We start from the raw sequence: 20043 nt of genomic DNA, 5'->3' as shown, positions 1-20043 counted from the left end.
TAAAAAATAAAAAAATTAAAAAAATAAAAGAAAAAGAAAATAAAATAAAAAAAGAAATCATAATCATAAAGGACAGGCTTGGCAGCACATGCACACTCATGGGCACGTGCATGCATGCATACACACACACACAATACAAACACACAAAGCAAAAAAAAAAAAAAGACATACTGTTTGAAGGAATAAGGACTTACATTAATGTTTCACAACTAAAACAGCCCTTAAAGAAGCTACAAACATTGTTATAAAAAAACTACTTGACTATAAAAATATTATTTTAGTAAAAATATTTGGCAACAATTTAAGCATTTTAACTATACGATCATTTTATATGTTTCTACTAATTGATACTAATTGATTGTGAACCAATTAGGATTTCAGTAAGTAGTCAATTTAAAATTACTTCAAACCACATTCACTGCATTCTTTTATGAACTATATTACAACAACACTACTAAAAAATATTTGCTGGCGTCTAGGTTATGATGCTATCTTTTTAATCTATGATTGAATTGTTAGGACAGTTGTAATATAATATAAAACATATCAATCATGCTTTATTTAATTCCCAGCTTTCTTATTACAGACACAGTTAGGTCTCCTATCTGATTTTGTCATGGCATTAGATTATTAAGTTATTACATCATCTATATTTTTTAAGTTACAGCTTTCCATACCACAGCAACAATTGCCATTAGTAATTTTTATAATTAGTGACCATAGTTAGTCGGTAAACTTTTCTTTCTCTTCAAAGGTAGAGAAATGAAAAATCTGGGCTATTCTTTGTATCATTGTTGTTGCTGTTGTTGTTGTTGTTGCTGATGATTATGAGCCTGGCTTGAACTCAGGGCTTGGGCCCTGTTGCTCAGTTTTTTCATTCAAGGCTAGCACTCTACTTAGTTTGAGCCACAGCTCCACTTCTGGTTTTCCACTGGTTAATTGGAGATGAGTGTCTTACAGACTTTTCTGCCTGGGCTGGCTTGCAACTGTGATCCTCAGATCTCAGCCTCCTGAGTAGCTAGGATTATAGGCATGAGCCACTGGGCCTGGCTACTCTTTGTATCTTTTAAGACCAATGGCCACGTAGAGGGGAACAGCTGGGAACAGGGTTGCTGTGTTGCAGTAGTTGTTGTTGAGTTCTTTGGTCTTGGCCAGGATTATAAATTAAGTTTTTTATCACACTGATGAGCCTGCTTTAGTAATAATACTTACTGAGGAGGTTCTAGATTATCAATAGCTAATTGCCAATATTTTTTATAATTAGGTATAACTAAAAGAGAGGGTTAGACTTGGAAAATTCAAATATGTTGTCTTTCTCTCTTTATTTATGTTTTTTGACACAGTTTTGCTATGACGCCAGGCAAAATTCAAACTCACAATCCTCCTGACCCTGTCTCCCATGCTCTACCACTCTTGACCCAAATTTTGTTTTATTTTTCAAGAAATGTAATTTCACTTACAATATAATATATATGCATATGTAAATATGAGGATATACACACACATATATATAATCTTATTCAAACATGCTAACAAAGTTTTACTTAATCATTCAGAACTATTTATAAATTAGCTAAGGGATGATCATGTGTATATAGGTTCTTCCCAAATTCTTGGGACATTAATATTAGTTAAAGAATTCTCTCTGCTTCCTTATTGAAAACACTATTTGGCATACCTTTCCTTTCTTCATGAAATGTCAAAGGCTTACATTAGCCTAGTATTTGTCAGGATTACCATAAACTGAATTTGTGGATTTTCCTATACTTCATAACTTCACTGTGGCTTATGAACCAATATGGCCCTTGCAGTAGATAATGGAAGCTACAGTTCTTTCCAGTATACTTATCCTTGTTTTCAGAAAGGCAGAGGGCTACACTCCAGTCCTCATGCCTGAAATCCTAGCTACTCAGGAGGCTGAGATGTAAGGATTATAATTCAAAGCCAGCCCGGGCAGTGAAGTCCTTGAGACTTTTATAAGTAGAAGTAGAGCTGTGGCTCAAGTGGTGGAACACAAGCCTTGAGCAAAAAAGCTAAGGAACATCACATAGACCCTGAATTCAAGACCCAATGCCAACATTAAAAATAAGTAAATAAGGGCCGGGAATATGGCCTAGTGGCAAGAGTGCTTGCCTCGTATACACGAAGCCCTGGGTTCCATTCCTCAGCACCACATATATAGAAAAGGCCGGAAGTGGTTCTGTGGCTCAAGTGGTAGAGTGCTAGCTTTTTAGCAAAAAGAAGGCAGGGACAATGCTCAGGCCCTGAGTCCAACCCCCAAGACTGGCCAAAAAAATAAATAAGTAAGTAAATAAACAAACAGAAAGGAACCAGTCCATTCCTCTTTTGGTAGAACTACATGAAAGTGGTACAGGTGGGTGGGAGGGGACTAGCAACTTTGGAATACTGTAGGCTGCCCTAACTTCCTGCCTGACAGTTAGGGCAGCACTAGCTCCTGCTTGTTCCATCCTAACTATTCCAAAGCACCTACCCCTTTAATAAGATCATCATAACCACTTGTGCACATAAACTCGCAGATATCAGCTCCAGAGACCTTCCCAGAATGAGGCACCATGATTCATCCTCATGTGTTCTAGAATCCCAGAGACTTTCCCACAGGGTAGAAAGAACCTCAGGCTAACTTAGAAAAAAGCCAGTAAGAAAACATATATATATACATATATATAATATAAATAAAAATATTTTTCATATAAATATCATATATATATTAAAAGAGAAGCTTCCAAGGCTAAGGAAGATGAGGGTGGCAATTATGTACTGAGAGGTGAGCAAGAACTTGAGAATTTCATTCTGAGTATGAAACCAGAAAATTGCATGGTAAAGGAAAGGACTCAGCAAAACTCGGTCTGAAGAGATCTTCTCCAATCAAGCACTGAAAAACCAGGCAATGGCAGGCAAGGGTACACACCACAGAGCAAACAGGGAGCAAAATCTGTTTCAGTCCTGCCCATTAGAGAGACTAGACTCGTGGCTCACACATATCGGTAAAATGTCCATCTTTTGCTAACAGGTGGGGTTCATGAACAGCGGGCGCATCAAAGCTCTAGATATCAAGTGCTACATCAATGGAGGATGTGTGCTGGATGACTCGGAGCTGGTAAGTGCATCAGAAACAAGCATGCATCCTTGATTAGGAATAGAATGCAAAGTTTCTAGATGAGTCTTTAAGAAGCCTGTTTCCTCAAATAAAATCCCACATGCAGAAGGCTGAGGAGAAGGAGTGTCATGTCCAATCTATATGTATACCCTTTCACTTTAGGTAATAGAATTTCTTATACTGAAGCTGGAAAATGCCTATAAAATCCGCAACCTCAGATTCCGAGGCCGCGCATGCATGACAAATTTACCATCGAACACAGCTTTTCGTGGGTTTGGCTTCCCACAAGGAACCCTAGTGACCGAATCTTGCATCACTGCTGTGGCAGCCAAATGTGGGCTCCCTCCCGAAAAGGTAAGGTTATAAGCAAAGTCACATGACCAAGACTGATGAAGAAACAGGGATGGGAAGTTAGCTCACCCAAGCAAATACACCAGAAGAACCACATCAATTAGCTCTGGCTTAGAAATCAAGATGATTAAGAACTATCTAAAAGAACTCATCACCTTGAGGAGCACCAGTGGCTCACACCTTTAATCCTAGCTACTCAGGAGGTTGAGATCTGAGGATCATGGTTCAAAGCCAACCCAGATAGAATCTCCAATTAACCCCCCAAAATGCAAAAGTGGATATAGGGCCAAAGTGGTAGAGTGCTAGCTTTGCTAAGGGACAATGTCCAGGTCCTGTACTTCTTCCCTAATTATGCAAAAGACTCTCTCTCCCCCCTCCCTCTTTTCCTCCCTTCCTGTCCTCCCCACCCCTATCTCTCTATCTATTCAAAAATACAACCCACACTTAAGTACACATTCCCTTTTTCATCTCCCATTCCTGTTGGTCAAGGATAACTATATTCATTGTTCTCTTTTCCTCTTCTTCCACTAGTATTCATACACCCACACATAAACAGTGACATATGTACACATATAGTTATTGGCCAGAAATGGGACCATGACATACTTATTATTCTGTACCTCCCTTTTTCCCTTTGAGAGTATGCCACAAACCACTTTTCCACATTAGTACAATGATCCACTTCATTTTTTCATGACTTATTGATATGAATGTTCTATAATTTGTAGCCAGTCTACCCATCACCCACATTCAGGGCTGTTAAACTGATGTTGTTATAATGCCCTGGTACATAGGTACCAAGGTCACATCTTTGTTCTGTTGTATAGGTCTATCTACAGGGTAAACTTAGAGAAGTGCAACTGTGGGTGGTCTTGAAAGGTCTTGAGGGATAGGGTCAAATGGAAACCCCTCTGAAAAAAATTATTTTGAGGGCTGGGAACATGGCTCTAGTGGTAGACTGCCTGCTTAATAAAAACAAGGAAATAAGTTCAAACCCCAATAGCCTTCACCCCACCTCCAAAATCACTTGTGCAACATCCTAGAAGATACAGATGCTAGACCAGGGACAGGCAGCCTCCTGAGATGAGATGATTGCTCGTAACACTCTTATACTTCCACGTTCTAATCAAACCCCAGGACACTTTTTTTCATTTTATCCTGTTTCCCCAGTACCAACCCTCTGCTCTAGCAAGGACATTCAAGGCACTGTCTCTCAAACTTTGGTCCCTAAATTCAACAGGAAACTCCAGGTTTGTGGTTTGTAATTGTCAGGCTGCTTCCTTCACATCCTGTACCAAGGGTAGATTTCCCACAGAAGCCATACAAAGTGTGCCATGGGCACAAAAGGAGAATATGTTGCAGGGGTCCCAGGGAGGGGATCAGGAAGAACTTCCTGAATGAGATGACATTTCAGCTATGCCTTGAACAGTGACGAGTGGAAAGGTAATCTAGGTAAGTGGACCAGCAGGAACAAACACAGTTGACATCTTTGGGATTTCATTTCCTTATCTCTAAACTGAAGAACAAGATGATTCATCCCAGAGTTCCTGAGAACCAAGTGAATTTTCCTTAAAATAGTATTCCATTGGGCTGGAGGTATAGCTCAGTGATCGAGTATTCACCTAGCACACACAAAGCCCTTGGTTCTAGCCCCAGTACCACAAAAACAAAGTTGTTTCCATAAAGTAGATAATAAGACAATAATAATTTTTTTTATTAGAATAAGATGAAAATGGTAGAAGAAAAAACTTAAAACCCTCTGGGAATTTCTCAGCAGCCTCTCCTATGCAGCCTACATTTTCCTTGGATGTATTAAGATAAAAATTATAAGAGAATTAACCACACATTTCAAAAGCAATTGGAAGACTTAGAGGAAATCTGCTATTTAGCATTATCTGCGGTGCTATTTTTCTAAAGCAAAACAAATCTTCTATTATGACAATAAATTTTGAATTTAATATACTGCCTACCATATCTGCTCCATCTTCTAAACCTTGTAGGAAAAGAAAAAGGAAGAAAACCCACCTTTCTATGCCCTCATCCCATTACCTTTCACATCCCTAATGACTACTCTCCATTCTGGCAGGGAGAGACATGATTGGTACCTTAATGAAAAAAAAAAAACTTTTATTGTTGCTGTTGTTATATGTGACAAATCCCTTAAAGAAAGAAACTGTTGGTCCCCCACCAAAGTTTATGATTTACAGTAAAGATTTTTCAAGCCTGTATTTGATAATCTGTTTCCATCTACCTATTAACTTTATTTCCCACTCATTTCAGATTAGGGAGAAAAACATGTACAAAACAGTTGATAAAACCATCTACAAACAAGCATTCAATCCTGAGCCCCTGATAAGATGTTGGAATGAATGTCTGGACAAGTCTTCCTTTCACAGTAGAAGAATGCAGGTGGAAGAGTTCAATAAGAAGAATTACTGGAAGAAGAAAGGCATTGCTATTGTCCCCATGAAGTTTTCAGTGGGCTTCGGTGCAACAAGCTATCACCAGGTAGAATTCAAACATAGCATATAGTAAGTAATCCTCACATCACACCCCTGGCCCAAACAGCCCAATCAGTTTGTACTCAGGTTAAAAAAAAAATGTTTAAAAAAATTTTTTTAAATGTCATACTTGCCAGAGCAATGGACCCCTCCTTGCCTGCACCTATTGGAAATGTCCAAAAATCTCCACAGCAACTCTGATCTGCAAGCACTTCTAACCCAGTGCTGTAGGGAAAAGTTATACTGACAAGAAACAGCATGAGCAAGTGTCCAATCCACAGGCTGTGGGGTAGAATAATGCACCCCACTGACTCCACTACTCAAAGGAATAGAAACTCACAGGGCCACCAGGCAGGGATTTCTGCTCCTGATCTCAGACCCTGTGGCTTCAGGACTTGGGGAAGAGAAAGACTTATGGTCCGTGATGGAAGTCATTCTAGTTTGCCCTAAGCAGATGGCATTTCAAGCTGCTTCTCTGGGAATCTGTGTCGGTTCTCCTAGGGGAAAGGGAGTGAAGTCCAGAAATCCTCTGTACAAATTTGTGAGAGAAAGAAGTGTGTCATTCACAGGCCTCATGGTGAGAAAGGGGTAGCATATAGATAAGTCCTTTAAACAGTGCAAGGACTGAAACAGAGTCCTCCTTGAATTCCAAGGGCTGGTGGACAGGAAAGCTGTTTAGAAAACTGGGACTGATTCTTGCCTTCTTATTCCTGCCCTCCAAAATCAGAACAGCCAGGAACTGAGAAAAACCATATACTCATTAGGTCACCTTGTATGTATGCCATTGAAAACATTCTTTCACATGCACCCAGCTACTGACAAGTAGATAGATATTGCCTCCCCCATCTTTTTCTTCCCTCTCTCTCTCTCTCTCTCTCACACACAAACACACACACACATACCTTTATCCTGCAGCTATCTATGCCCCTCATGAGTCAGCTTATTAGCAGACAACAAATGACAATACATTTCACAGTTTTAGGAGTTGTGTACCAAGAACCAGTAAATATTTATTCATTATTTTACCTCCCTTCCCTTTCCATGTAAGGCCACTTCTTATCTAAATCACAGCCTCTCTGCTATTATCTATGAGAGGCAACTTCTCATCTCACCACCAAAAAGAAAAAAAAAGTAAATAAATCAGCCATAATCTAAAGCCTTAAGTCAACCATTGACTGTAAGTCTCCCTTTGAAAGGCCTCCAGCTTCCTTCCCCACTGAGCTCTAAACCAACACACACTGGAACCACTTGGCTAGGCAGTGAAGAGCATTATGCCAGGTCAGCCGATGACTCACACAGCTGCAACACCTACCACTGATGGTGGCAACACTGTCCTCAGAGTGTGTCACCAGCCCCAAGTGAGTAGATACCACTATTACCTCCAACACCCTTGATGCTCCTAGCCTCCCACACCACCCAGGCATCTCTTCCAGGCAAGAACAGACCCAAGTCCTAACGTCTCCTCCTCCTGGGAAGAAAAATATTACCTTGCTGACATTTACACCATGTCTCTACAATTGAGATCTGCTTGACATTTTCTACAGGACACAGAGATGCCCAAGTACCAGGTACCTTTTCTTTGGTGAGACTCTCAGAGAAGCCCTTGCTTCCTCTGTATTAGTTTGTGGAGAGTATTTAATCTCCAAATCTGGTAGCTTCAAACCTGGAGCCTTCAGAAGGAGCTGATTCACTTTCCTGTCTCTGTCACCCTCCCACCCCCAACTCAACCACTGACCCACATTACCAGCCCTCAGTTACTAGTCTGCGTGACAAGGACTGGGTGACCAGCCTCTATCCCCACTGCCTTGTGACCTACTGGCATAGAACTACATCAGTTCTTCTTTATAGTATCCAGAGCTGGCACAGGTTGGGAAAAAAATTGCTTCATTCATTGCAGTCAGTAATTTCAAGCAGGGAGCTAACTTTCAAACAGCTGGAATCAATGAATAGTTTTACATGGATGGAAATGTTACAATGACCCCCCCATTGTAAAACTAATTTATGCTAATATAACAATAACAAATAACATCACATAATATGAATGACAGATGATAGAAACAGACAGATAGACAGACAGGCAGAATCAATACTCGCAACTCCTGAGCTATCTGAAGGAACTTCTACTAAAGCCAGATTCCTAAGTAAGAAAGCACTTTACAAGTGACTTAGTAGCACAGAACATCAGAATCCTACCAGAAAACCTTGCCCAGTCTGACCTTCCTTGCTCCATTACAGTGTGTTTTACTATCTCCTTTTCTTTTCTTTCTTTCCTATTATTGGGGGCTGCAGGAGTGGGTAGTGGAGAGGTTCTAAATTTTGAACTGAAGCCTTCATGTTTGCTAGTCATGAACTCTACTAATTGAGCATACCCTCAGCACTTTTGGGCTCTGGTTATTTTTCAGATAGGGTCTTGAATTTTAAGCTCAGGTATAGCCTTTAACTGAAATCCTCCTAGAGCCGCCTCCTCCCTACAACCTTTATCACAGCTAGAATTGCAGGCACATAACACCACACGCAGCTTGTTTGTCGAGATGGGTAGGGATATTGCTAACTTTTTGCCCTGGCTGGCCTTGAGTTGAAATCCTCCTGATGTCTGCCTCTCCAGTAGCTGGGATTATAAACATGCACCCCCACACTTGCCTCAATACCTCCTTTCTTGTACTGAACTTCACAAAGTACACTTCCAACTTCTTCCAGCTTGCCCTGAGCTCTTTCTTCCATGCTATCTTACAGGCAGCTGCACTTGTTCATATCTATACCGATGGGTCTGTCTTGGTCACACATGGTGGCAATGAACTGGGACAAGGTATTCATACCAAAATGTTACAGGTAAGAGAAATAAAATTAAATGATTAATCTCACTAGGGTTTGTTATTGTTGTTGCTGCTATTGTTGTTGTTTTGCCAGTCCTGGGGCTTGAACTCAGGGCCTGGGCACTGTCCCTGAGCTTCTTTTGCTCAAGGCTAGCACTCTGCCACAGCGCCACTTGCAGCTTCTTCTGTTTATGTGGTACTGAGGAATCGAACCCAGGGCTTCATGCATGCTAGGCAAGCACTCTACCACTAAGCCACCTTCCCACCACAATCTCACTAGTTTTTGTTGGCTTGACTAAAATTTAGAATCCATCTTTTAAGGTAAATGATATAGACCTTGACTACTTAGTTGAAAAGCTTCCTACCTACAAAGTGTACTTCTTGAGATGGTGGAGATCTCATTGGGGTACAAATCCTCCTGGAGCCTGGCCAGCATTTAGGGGTAAAAGGGGTTGTTAATGAGGCACTATCTATCTTCCTAAGTCCATGGACACCAAGGTGGGTGTTCCATGCAGACTAACAAGAGAAGGAGTTTCTTAGCTTTCCTGTTTTTGCCTGTCCGGGGGCTTGGACTCAAGGCCTGGGCACTGCCCCTGGCTTTATTTTCCCTCTTGAGCCACAGCACCACTTCCGGCTTTTTTTGTTGTTATTGTTTATGTGGTGCTGAGGAATCAAACTCAGGGCTTCATGCATGCTAGGCAAGCACTCCACCGCTAAGCCACATTCCCAGCCCAGCTTTCCTGTTTTGACACTAATAGATAAAGTTTTGGAATTTTAAACAATATTAGGTTGCTGATGTCTTATTTTGACACATAAGAACAAGTATTTGACCCACTGTCATCATCCTATCTTGTGTGTTTGTGTGTGTGTGCATGCATGTATGTATGTGTGTATCTGTACTAGGGCTTGAACTCGGGGTCTAAATGCTTCCACTTAGCTTTTTTACTCAAGGCTGGCACTCTACCTGTCATTTTTAAAGGACAACTTTACATATACATACACATAAAGAACAGCGTGACCGCAAAAGGAAAAGAAAATAATAATCTTTTAACTTGAACAGATTTAACTTTACGACACATGTGTTAGATGTTATGATATAAATCCATAGCTTCTCTTTTTCCAGCCCCTAAATTCCTTCAGAATACTGACCTCCCACATTCCATGTGCTTAAAGGATTCCTCTTTTCAGGTGCCTTTGAGCCCCATCCCCCTCCTTGCTCCTAGTCCTGTCACACATGATCCAACCTGACCAATTCTAAACCCCATTGGCTGCAGGAAAATGTTTGTGGTCACACAAAACCACAGGGTCTTTTTCCCAGACAGCTGTGCAGATGTTGGAAGAAAGGAATTCTCTCTCCCAGTGGGTGTTCAGAAACCAAGCTAGAGGCCAGGGGATGCTAGCAATGTCGTTCCAGGAACACAGCCTGTTTACTGTTGTACAGAGCACAGCCAGGTAGAAAGAAAAACAATCACAGATTCCTTGTACTCATAAATTGATATGTTGAATTGAAATCCTTTTGTACAACTATTAAAGATGATTAAGAAAAGCAAATATGGAGCTTGGAATACGGTCTAGTGGTAGAGTGCTTGCCTCGTATACATGAAGCCCTGGGTTCGATTCCCCAGCACCACATATATACAAAGGCCAGAAGTGGCACTTTGGCTCAAGTGGCAGAGTGCTAGCCTTGAGCAAAAAGAAGCTAGGGACAGTGCTCAGGCCCTGAGTCCAAGGCCCAGGACTGGCAAAAAAAGAAAGGAAGGAAGGAAGGAAGGAAGGAAGGAAGGAACGAAGGAAGGAACGAAGGAAGGAACGAAGGAAGGAACGAAGGAAGGAACGAAGGAAGGAAGGAAGGGCAAATACAAGAGGCTGAGAGATGACCCTCATGGCATCAAATCCTAGTTATCAACCTAATTACATCTGCCCTTCCCAGTTGTAGGACCCAATAAAGTGCTTCTAGGTTTTCATCTCTAAGAAACAATGGCATTGTTCCTTTATTATAGTAGTTCATCTTTCTCAGGAAACTTGATATTTAGTATCATTATTCTGAAAATTGGTATTTATGAACAGAAACACTTGAGAAAGTATTTTTGCAAAAACTAAAAGATCACAACAGCCAGTATAATACTATGCTTTTTCCTTCCTTATTTCTTTTCTATTTTTTTCTTCTATCCTTTTTACTAAGCATCTTATTTTCTATGTTTCCTAGAGAAGCTAGAAAAAAAAAGCAAGCACTGTTAAAGTGAACAGCAAATACTAGAAAAACATGAACAACCTGGAATCAACAGGAGTAAGGGAAAGAAGCTAAAGATGATAATGAGAGGACATGAAAGGAGAGGAGAGGAGAGGAGAAGAGAGGAGGGCTGGGAACAAGACAGACTTTCAGGATATTCAGATTTACTCCCCCCACTCCCACCCCTAACCCCACCCCTAACCCCACCCAGCCCCCTGCCCACCTCAGTCCTGGGGCTTAAACTCAGGGACTAGGCACTATTTCCATGTTTCATTCATTCAAGGCTAGCACTCTACCACTTGAGCCACAGCTCCACTTCTGGCTTTTCTGGTATTTATTAGAGGTAAGAGTCTGACAGGCTTTCCTGCCAGGCTGGCTTTGAAGCACATCCTCAGATCTCAGCGTCTTGGGTAGCTAGGATTACAGGTGTGAGCAGTGTCTATGATCTTCAGATTTTAGATCAGTCTAATTCTTTCCTTCTGGTTCTCTCCCTCCTTCCTTCCCTCACCCCCCCCCCCCGCCTTTCTTTCTCTCTCCCTCCTGTCTCTCTTTCTCTTTCTCACCTTATCTCACTTTCTCTCTCTCCCTCTCCCCCCCGTCTCTCTTTCTCTCTCTTTCTTTTCACTTCTTCCCTCCGTCCTCTACTATTGTAACAAAATAAGTATCCAAGGGCTGGGAATATGGCCTAGTGGTAAAGTGCTTACCTCATATATATGAAGGCCAGGGTTCGATTCCTCAGCAACACATATATAGAGAAGGCCAGAAGTGGTGCTGTGGCTCAAGTGGTAGAGTGCTAGCCTTGAGCAAAAAGAAGCCAGGGACAGTGCTCAGGCCCTGAGTTCAAGCCCAGGACTGGCAAAAATAAATAAATAAATAAATAAATAAATAAATAAATAAATAAATAAATATCCCAAAAATCTTAACTTGGCTTACATATGTAAGACCTAGAGAAAAAAAAAAGGAATTCTTATATCTTAAAGGAACAGAATTTAAAAAGAGTCACTTGGGGGCTGGGGATATAGCCTAGTGGCAAGAGTGCCTGCCTCGGATACACGAGGCCCTAGGTTCGATTCCCCAGCACCACATATATGGAAAACGGCCAGAAGGGGCGCTGTGGCTCAGGTGGCAGAGTGCTAGCCTTGAGCGGGAAGAAGCCAGGGACAGTGCTCAGGCCCTGAGTCCAAGGCCCAGGACTGGCCAAAAAAAAAAAAAGAGTCACTTGGAAACAGTACAAAAAAAAAAAAAAAAAAACCACTTGAAAGCCAGCATGAATCCTAGCTATTCAGGAGGCTGAGAATCTGAGGACCACTGTTCGAAGCCAGCCCAGGCTTATCTCCAATTAATCACAGAAAAATTGGAAAGTGGTGCTGTACCTCAAGTAGTAAAAGTGCTATGCTTGAGCAAAATGAGATTAGGGACAGTGCCCAGACTCAGAGTTCAAGGCCCAGGACTGGCAAAAGAACAAACCCCCCAAAAAAGAGCCAATATGAGACCCTACTACAAAGCCTATAAAATATTTTAAGGTTTAAATGGTTTCACAGGTACAATAATTGAAATAGTAATTATTAAGAGAAAAAAATGACTTCAATCTTCACAGAAGTTTTTGTGAGAATTGGAATGTATCTTTTCCCATAGGTGGCCAGCCGAGAATTAAAACTACCCATGTCCTATATGCACATCTGTGAAACAAGCACAGCCACAGTGCCTAATACAATTGCTACAGCAGCATCCATCGGCGCCGATGTCAACGGCAGAGCTGTGCAGGTGAATCCTTGGGTCTGTCTTTCCCTGCTGTGCTTTCCCCACATTTCTGGTGTTCTGAGATGGATACAGCTATCCTAGTTGCCCTCAGAGAAGTCATTTGTTATTGGAGATAATGAAAATGTCAGAAGAGTATCCGTTGGGGTAGACATAACTGAGGTAACAGACAAACCCAGAATGTACTGGCTCCAATATTACCACATGTTTGGCCTAGAGGGAATGCTTCTTCTGCCATTCAAACACCCAGATTGATAGGCAGTTCTAATTCATCAACACATTGCTTTCCAAACAGCATGAAGAAGCCCAGGAGGACAATTGCAGGCCAGATAGCAAAGTGAGACAAGTCACTTGTCACTCATAACACATTAGTAGAGCTAGTGGACAGGGGTTGGGGCAGGGGAAGGGGGGGGTACCACTTAACAACTGGGATTTGAACTCAACACCTGGCCACTATCCTTTAGCTTTTTGGCTCAAGTCTAGTGTGCTTTTCCACAACTCCTCTTCCAGGTTTGTTTGTTTGTTTTCTGGTTATGAAAGACCCCCCCCCGAGTTTGGGGAAGTCGATCAGTCAGAGAGACCCCTCCAAGGAACAGCGAGACACACGATGGATGCAAAAGCAAGAGGTTTATTATGGGACGGGTACCCGGGCGTCCAAGTCCTCGCAGGGATGGCGCGCGCCCGGGGCTCGGTTTCTAGGGGTTTTTATGGGGGTTGCAGAAGCGGGTTTACAGAAGCTAAAGGCATAGTTACAGGATTCTGATTGGACAGCCTAAATAAGGCAAGGGACAGGGTTCAGGAAGGGGTCAGGAACTGACCTGAAGACCCCTTCACGATCTCTCCAGTACTCAAGCCATAACGGCGCCAGGGACTGACCTAAAGACCCTTTTACGATCTTTCAAGCCATAAACAATTTGGTATCTCCCTCCACAGGCATCCTATTTTGTTTCTGGCTCTTTCCAGCTGCAGCTCTATAGATTGTTGAGGTACAGAACGGGGCTGTTCATGCCTAATCTATGTTTGCGGTCTATGCTGGCTGGAGGACACCTTTCAGTTATGGTTCTGCCCACTCTGATTTTGAATCACCACCTCAGATCTCAGCTGAGCCGTTAGGATTACAGGCATGAGCCACCCCACCAGGCAGCGAAACTAATCTTAAGGGAGGTTGTGCAATGTATAACCATATACTGTGGGAAAAGGAGTGGGCTTTAGTGAACTAGAAATCTATATTCCTGGGGAACTCACAAGCACTTTCAGTACAAAGGATTAGGGAGCATGCCAGATTCCCCTGGCACACCATGTCCTTTGGGCAGGCAGGCCAAATCCTGGACTAGCAGGTACAGTGGTGCAGTTACACTTTTATCATCACTGGCTTTCTACCAGAGCACACAAGAGCTTTCTTTTACACTTACCTCCTAGTTACCATTTTTAAAAGCACTAAATTTTCACTATCTCATCATAGAATTATGACTTCACAGTCCTTAAGTCCGATATCTGGTTGCATGTCCTTTTGAAAATATCTACTGCATTTGTCTTGTTTCTATTACAAGCCATTTCTTTTTTTCCATTGGGATATTGGGAAGAAGCGTATTTTCCCAGTATACTGTGTGGTGTGGTTGTCACACACACACAATAAAAGGTTAGACCTCGAGCCCTGTGCATGCTAGGCCAGTGCTACTCCAACCATTCCCAAAGCTCTTTTATTTGTATTTTGTTCTTAAGATAGTCTTTCTAACTTTTCATGAGGTTGGCTTAGAAGTGGAATTTCTCCTACCTCTACCTCCTGAGTGAATTAAAGGTCTGTACCACCATGCCCAGAAAGATGAACTGCTTTTAAATTAATCTTATCTAGTTGACACCTTTTAGTAATCAAAAAGTAGAGACTTTTTTTTGTGAAAAACTTCAAATTTATGAGGTCACCTCTGGGGTAAGTCCAAACACAAACAAGGCACAGTTCAGTGAGTATGGGCATTTAGCTGTCCAAATTAGGTGGCAATAGTATCAAGTATTAGGTTTTTGTTTAAAGATCAGAAACTTTGTGCATGTGAGTTATTATAAAGCAAATTCTCTTATCAGGAACCCAGAGTCAAGCTATCAATGTAGTAGTTTGAAAGAGAATGGATAAATAGATGGAGAGTGGCAGAGTGAATGTTTCATACCTAGAGGGATTCTGACATGCCATTGTTACAGACTGGAAAGCACAAAGCTTAATAGAAATAGAATGTCCCATTTGTATTCATGGCTGGAAAATGCAAAAAGAAGCATATTTTAGAGATAAAGAAAAGAAGGAATTAAGTCAGTACTGGTAGCTCACACCTGTAATCCTAGCTACTCAAAAGACTGATACCTGAGGAACATGGTTTGAAGCCAGCCTGGGCAGTTAAGTCTATGAGACTCTTATTCCAATTAACCAACCAAAAAGCCAGAAATAGAAGTAGTAGCTCAAGTGGTGGAGTGACAACCTTGAGCAAAAGAGCTCAGGGACAACGCCCAAACCCTGAGTTCAAGCCCCAGGACTGGCATTAAAAAAAAGAACGAAGAGAAGAAAGGAGAGGATTAAAATCCTGAAATATTCCACACACACACACAAAAGTCTAAAAGTAGAATCTCAGCTGAATGATATTTTCAAAGGAAGTGAATCAGGCAGTGGGGGGAGGGGCCATTCGGAAGCTGAGCCCAGAGTGTTAGGAAGGAGCAAACAGATATTGGGAGAGAAAGAAGGCAGAGACCTCAGCAGATCAGAGCAGGTTTTCCTGGTGGCTGCAGAGAGACTCCATGTGATGTGGAGCAGGAGCAGGGAGACAAAGGGGGTGAGGGGTGAGGTGTAGGTTTTCATACATTCTAGGGTGATTACCTTCTTTGGAATTTCTTTGTCCTGTTGGGGATTTATTCTCCGAGCTGTCCAGTTTGGCAGGTTTTATGCACTTTCAGATAAGTTCAGGGGTGAAGTTTTCCTGAGAACCAGGAAGGTCCCCCAGGGGAGGGTGGGCATGACTGGCATTATGAGACAAAGCAGATTCCCATGGAAGTGAGCCTTCCAGTAACCACTGGAGACTTGGCTCAGTGGTAGAACACCAACCTAGAAGTGCAAGGCCTTGGTTCACATACTAGGGATTAAAAAAACAAAGCCTTTATCTAGTAAGGAATACTGTTCTCAAGGGCAGGAACTGTATTATCTTTGTGTTCCCGAGTATCAGGAACAGGCAGCTCATAAGCACATGCTGACCTCTGGTCAATATTCTTCCACACAAAGACTAATCACTAGGCTCTTTTTTAATGAGGATTTTTCCATTTCTTCAAGAATGCTTGTCAGATCCTACTGAAACGCCTTGAGCCCATCATTAAGAAAAATCCAGAAGGTAGATGGGAAGACTGGGTGAGTGTTAGATTCCTCTGTATTTGTTCCTACAAATGGAAAAACAATCTAAGTCATTGCTGAGAGCGCACAGTGGCAGTGTCCAGACACCCTACAAAATCTCTGTCAGAGTGAGACTGCATGCTTTCCCCAACTTTGGAGAAGTTCCCTGACTGAGTGGAATTCTGTGAGAGGATAGGGTAGCTTGAAAAGGCCACTGTAGGAGTTAAACCAAATCTGATTGGAGAGAGCACACAAGAAATAACAGTTACTGGGGAGAAGAAGGGGCACCTATGAAGAATACCCAGGCTTCCCCTCTCTGCTGAAGGACAAAAAAAGAAAAAGAAAAAAGAGAGGAAGGACTGATCCTTCTTAATCCACTCAAAGACATTGATGCAAACAATGATGGACAGTTTCACAGATACCTTTTATCTCATATTTCTTGTTAAGTATCTTCTACTCCCAATTAGAAATTTGGGTGAGTGTTTTAAACGTTGGAGAAAACGTGATATTGTTTTAACTTTTTGTCTGTTTTTCTTAAGAAGACATAATGGCCAATTATGTAAATTGCATTTATTTATTGTATACACTTGGGTACAGGATGGTACTTTTCAACCATCTTATGAGCAATTGTTGGGTAAACTAGATACTATATAAAATGCTTTTCCCTCAGGCTAGCCAAGGTAGGTCAGTCAAGTCAGTGATGCCTGTCTATTAACCATGTATAGATCATTAATAAAATTGCAAGAAAGAACAAAATAAAAAAAATGGATGCTTTCAGTAGAGAAGAGGAAAACTAAAAGGCCTAGTTGCTATTGGATATAACTCAACCTAACAATACCTCCCATCTTTTTCATTAGAACAACTCTCACTCTCTCACACACATGCTCTTACTAGAGTTTTAACAATTAGAAATGTACCTCCACAAAAATTTTGAACTTACCCTCTGTACCATGGACATACAGCAGGATTCTATTAGTACTTTGTTCCATCCAGACTTGTAAACCCCATCAGAAAGAAATTTCCAGTGTTACAGCCCATAGCGAAGAGATGGCAATTCTGATACACAGAATATTCTCATTTTTTCTTATTTATCTTATTTTACTGAATATACTCATTCCACAGATACAAGCAGCATTTGAACAAAGAATCAGTCTCTCTGCCACTGGATATTTCAGGTAAAAATTTAAACAAAACCTTGATTTAGCTGAAAAAATGAAACAATTTGTCATCAGCCTCATTTCTCTCATTTATAAGTAAAATTGTAAGCCAGGCACTGGTGGCTCACACCTATAAGCCTAGCAATTCAGGAGGCTAAGATGTGAGGGTCTCAGTTCTAAGCCAGTATGGGCAGGAAAGTCCCTGAAACTTGTATCTCTAAATAACCACCAGAAAACTGGAAGTAGCGCTGTGGCTCAAAATGGTAGAGCACCAGCCTTGAATGAAAAAGCTCAGGGACGGCACCCAGACCCTGAGTTCAAGCCCCATATCTGACCCCCCCCCCCAAAAAAAAAGATGAAGAAGAAGAAGAAGAAGAAGGAAGAGGAGGAGGAGGAGGAGGAGGAGGGAGGGAGGGAGGGGAGGGAGGGAGGGAGGGAGGGAGGGAGGGAGGGAGGGAGGGAGGGAGGGAGGAAGGAAGGAAGGAAAGATTGTGTTATATAGTTGCTGGACTCTTTTTTGGTGAAAATTCTGTAACTTCACATCGGTCTTTGAGACCTATATCTAGTTATACCTAAAGAAATAATACATAATAACCAGGCACCAGTAGCTCATGCGTGTATTCCTAGCTTCTCAAAAGGCTGAGATCTAAAAAATACTGTGGTTTGAAGACAGGCTGGGAAATAAAGCTGTGAGACTCTCATCTCCAACTTGCTACCGAAAAAGTCAGAAATACAGCTGTGGCTCAAATAGTAGAGCACTAGCCTTGAGCACAAAAGCTCAAGGACAGTGAATGCCCAGACTTTGAGTTTAAGCTCCAGGACCAACACCAGAAAAAGAGAAAGAGAGAGAGAGAGAGAGAGAGAGAGAGAGAGAGAGAGAGAGAGAGAGAGAGAGAGAGAGAGAGATTAAATAAAAAATTATACATATAAGGTACAAAACACTAAATCATTATTTATTGTAAGTAGTAAAAAGGTATCATTAGAACTGATTTGCACTCAATTATACTAATTTCCCTTTCTTGTCAGAAAGTCATCTTTTTAAAACTCCCTAGGCAGCAGGAGGGTAGGAGGGTGATACTCACTAATCATCTATGCAGTGCCTGTTGGTGAGGGAAATGGGGAGGCAGTTCAGCAAATTTATGTTTATTAAATAAATCAAACAGAGAAGAGCTGATTGTCAAATTCAAGGTATGTGACATTTCTTTAACAATTTAATAAAATAAATCAACAGAACTACCTATGAACACATAAAAGGAAATGTTCTTCATGAAAAAGAGTGACTAGCCAGGTGCTAGTGGCTCACACCTGTAATCCTTGGTACTCAGGAGGCTGAGATCTGATGATCCAGGTTAGAAGCCAGCTCAGGCAGGAAAGTCTGTAAGAGTCTTATCTCCAAAAAAGCTGGAAGTGGAACTGTGGCTCAATTGGCAGTACGCTGGCCTTGAGTCAAACAGCTTAGGAATAGTGCCCAGGCCCTGAGTTCAAACCCCAGGACAGGAAAAATAAAATAGAGTTAACTGCCCACCTATTGCACATAATGAATTCCAAATGCCTGAGTTAATTTGCCAAAAAAAATCCAATATTAAAACTTCTTTTTTTGGCATTATTAGGTACTTACTAGATTGGAGCTCGACCAGTTGAGCTGCACCTCTAAACCTGTTATTTCAGAGATGGAGCCTATTAAACTGTTCAGCCCAGACTAGTCTTGAACCTTGGTCCTTCACATCTCAGCCTCTTGAGTAGCTAGGATTATAGGCATGAGCCACTGATACAAATTCTTCTTGCACTATAAATCATGCATTGAATGACTGGCCTTCTTTTACCAGCTCCAAGTTTCATTATTTAGTAGGGTATATGGGGGTCCCTCTAGGAATATCAACCAAAAGCAGTAGAGTTTCTCAAGTTGCAGAGAGCTGATGCTCCATTAGCAGACTACCAGTATAGAGACATGCTGTGAGTCTGGGCCTAAACAGTCCATTGGCTTCTTTCTCTTTGATATACTTTCTGTGCGACAAGGAGTATCCTCTTTTAAAAAGAGTCAAATAATAGCCTACCCAGTTGTAAATTCAAGTCAGCAATGTCAATGAGTTAAAAGTCAGTTTAAAGGAACATAAATTAATGAAACACTATCACGAACCTTTGGTAATTTCTAAGATGAGTCAACCCTGTTTGTGTCTTCCGCCACCAAGCTCAAGAACTTTATTTCTTCCCTCAGAGGCTACAAGGCCTTCATGGACTGGGAGAAAGGGGAGGGAGACCCATTTCCATACTACGTCTATGGAGCTGCCTGTTCTGAGGTTGAAGTTGACTGTCTGACAGGTGCTCACAAGGTAAGTCAAGTCTAATGTTCCTTGTAGCCAGTGACAAATGACAAAACTGTACCTTAAAGTAGCCCAACAGCAAGTGTTATATTAAACAAGGGTTCTTTCAGCCAGGTGCCAGTGACTCACATCTGTAATCATAGCAGAAAAGTCCATGAGGCCCTGACTTCAAACCCTAGTGCTGGCAAAAAATAACAAGAATTCCATGCAAATTTCCAGGAATCCAGCAAGGTAGTGGCCAAAAAGGAGCTGCTAATGACAGTCTAAATTTATTATATTTTTCAATCCATTTATTTTAGACAACAAAATCACTTTTCCAAGTTTTACCGTGAAAAAAAAAAGTTCCATTCCTAAAGGAAGAAGAGGTCATTTAGCAAATAATCTTGAGCAAATGTTTCAACACACACATCAATGTGTACTTTCTCCAAGGTCAATT

General features: G+C 41.5%; 1 protein-coding gene across 1 annotated transcript in view; it reads left to right on the top strand.

Annotated features, from left to right (window-relative positions):
* LOC125349936 (aldehyde oxidase 2) overlaps positions 1 to 20043 on the top strand; it is an 81858-nt gene that overhangs the window by 45703 nt on the left and 16112 nt on the right. Inside the window, exons 24-31 of the mRNA XM_048344201.1 lie at positions 3032 to 3118; positions 3281 to 3472; positions 5750 to 5977; positions 8704 to 8799; positions 12649 to 12777; positions 16073 to 16147; positions 17252 to 17304; positions 19502 to 19616. Of these exons, the coding sequence (XP_048200158.1) occupies positions 3032 to 3118; positions 3281 to 3472; positions 5750 to 5977; positions 8704 to 8799; positions 12649 to 12777; positions 16073 to 16147; positions 17252 to 17304; positions 19502 to 19616 (975 nt within the window). The remainder of the gene's footprint in view (positions 1 to 3031; positions 3119 to 3280; positions 3473 to 5749; positions 5978 to 8703; positions 8800 to 12648; positions 12778 to 16072; positions 16148 to 17251; positions 17305 to 19501; positions 19617 to 20043) is intronic.

The sequence above is a fragment of the Perognathus longimembris genome, chromosome 4 (assembly GCF_023159225.1).
Source record: "Perognathus longimembris pacificus isolate PPM17 chromosome 4, ASM2315922v1, whole genome shotgun sequence".
Classification (NCBI taxonomy): domain Eukaryota; kingdom Metazoa; phylum Chordata; class Mammalia; order Rodentia; family Heteromyidae; genus Perognathus; species Perognathus longimembris.
This window is presented reverse-complemented; position numbering and strand designations above follow the sequence as displayed.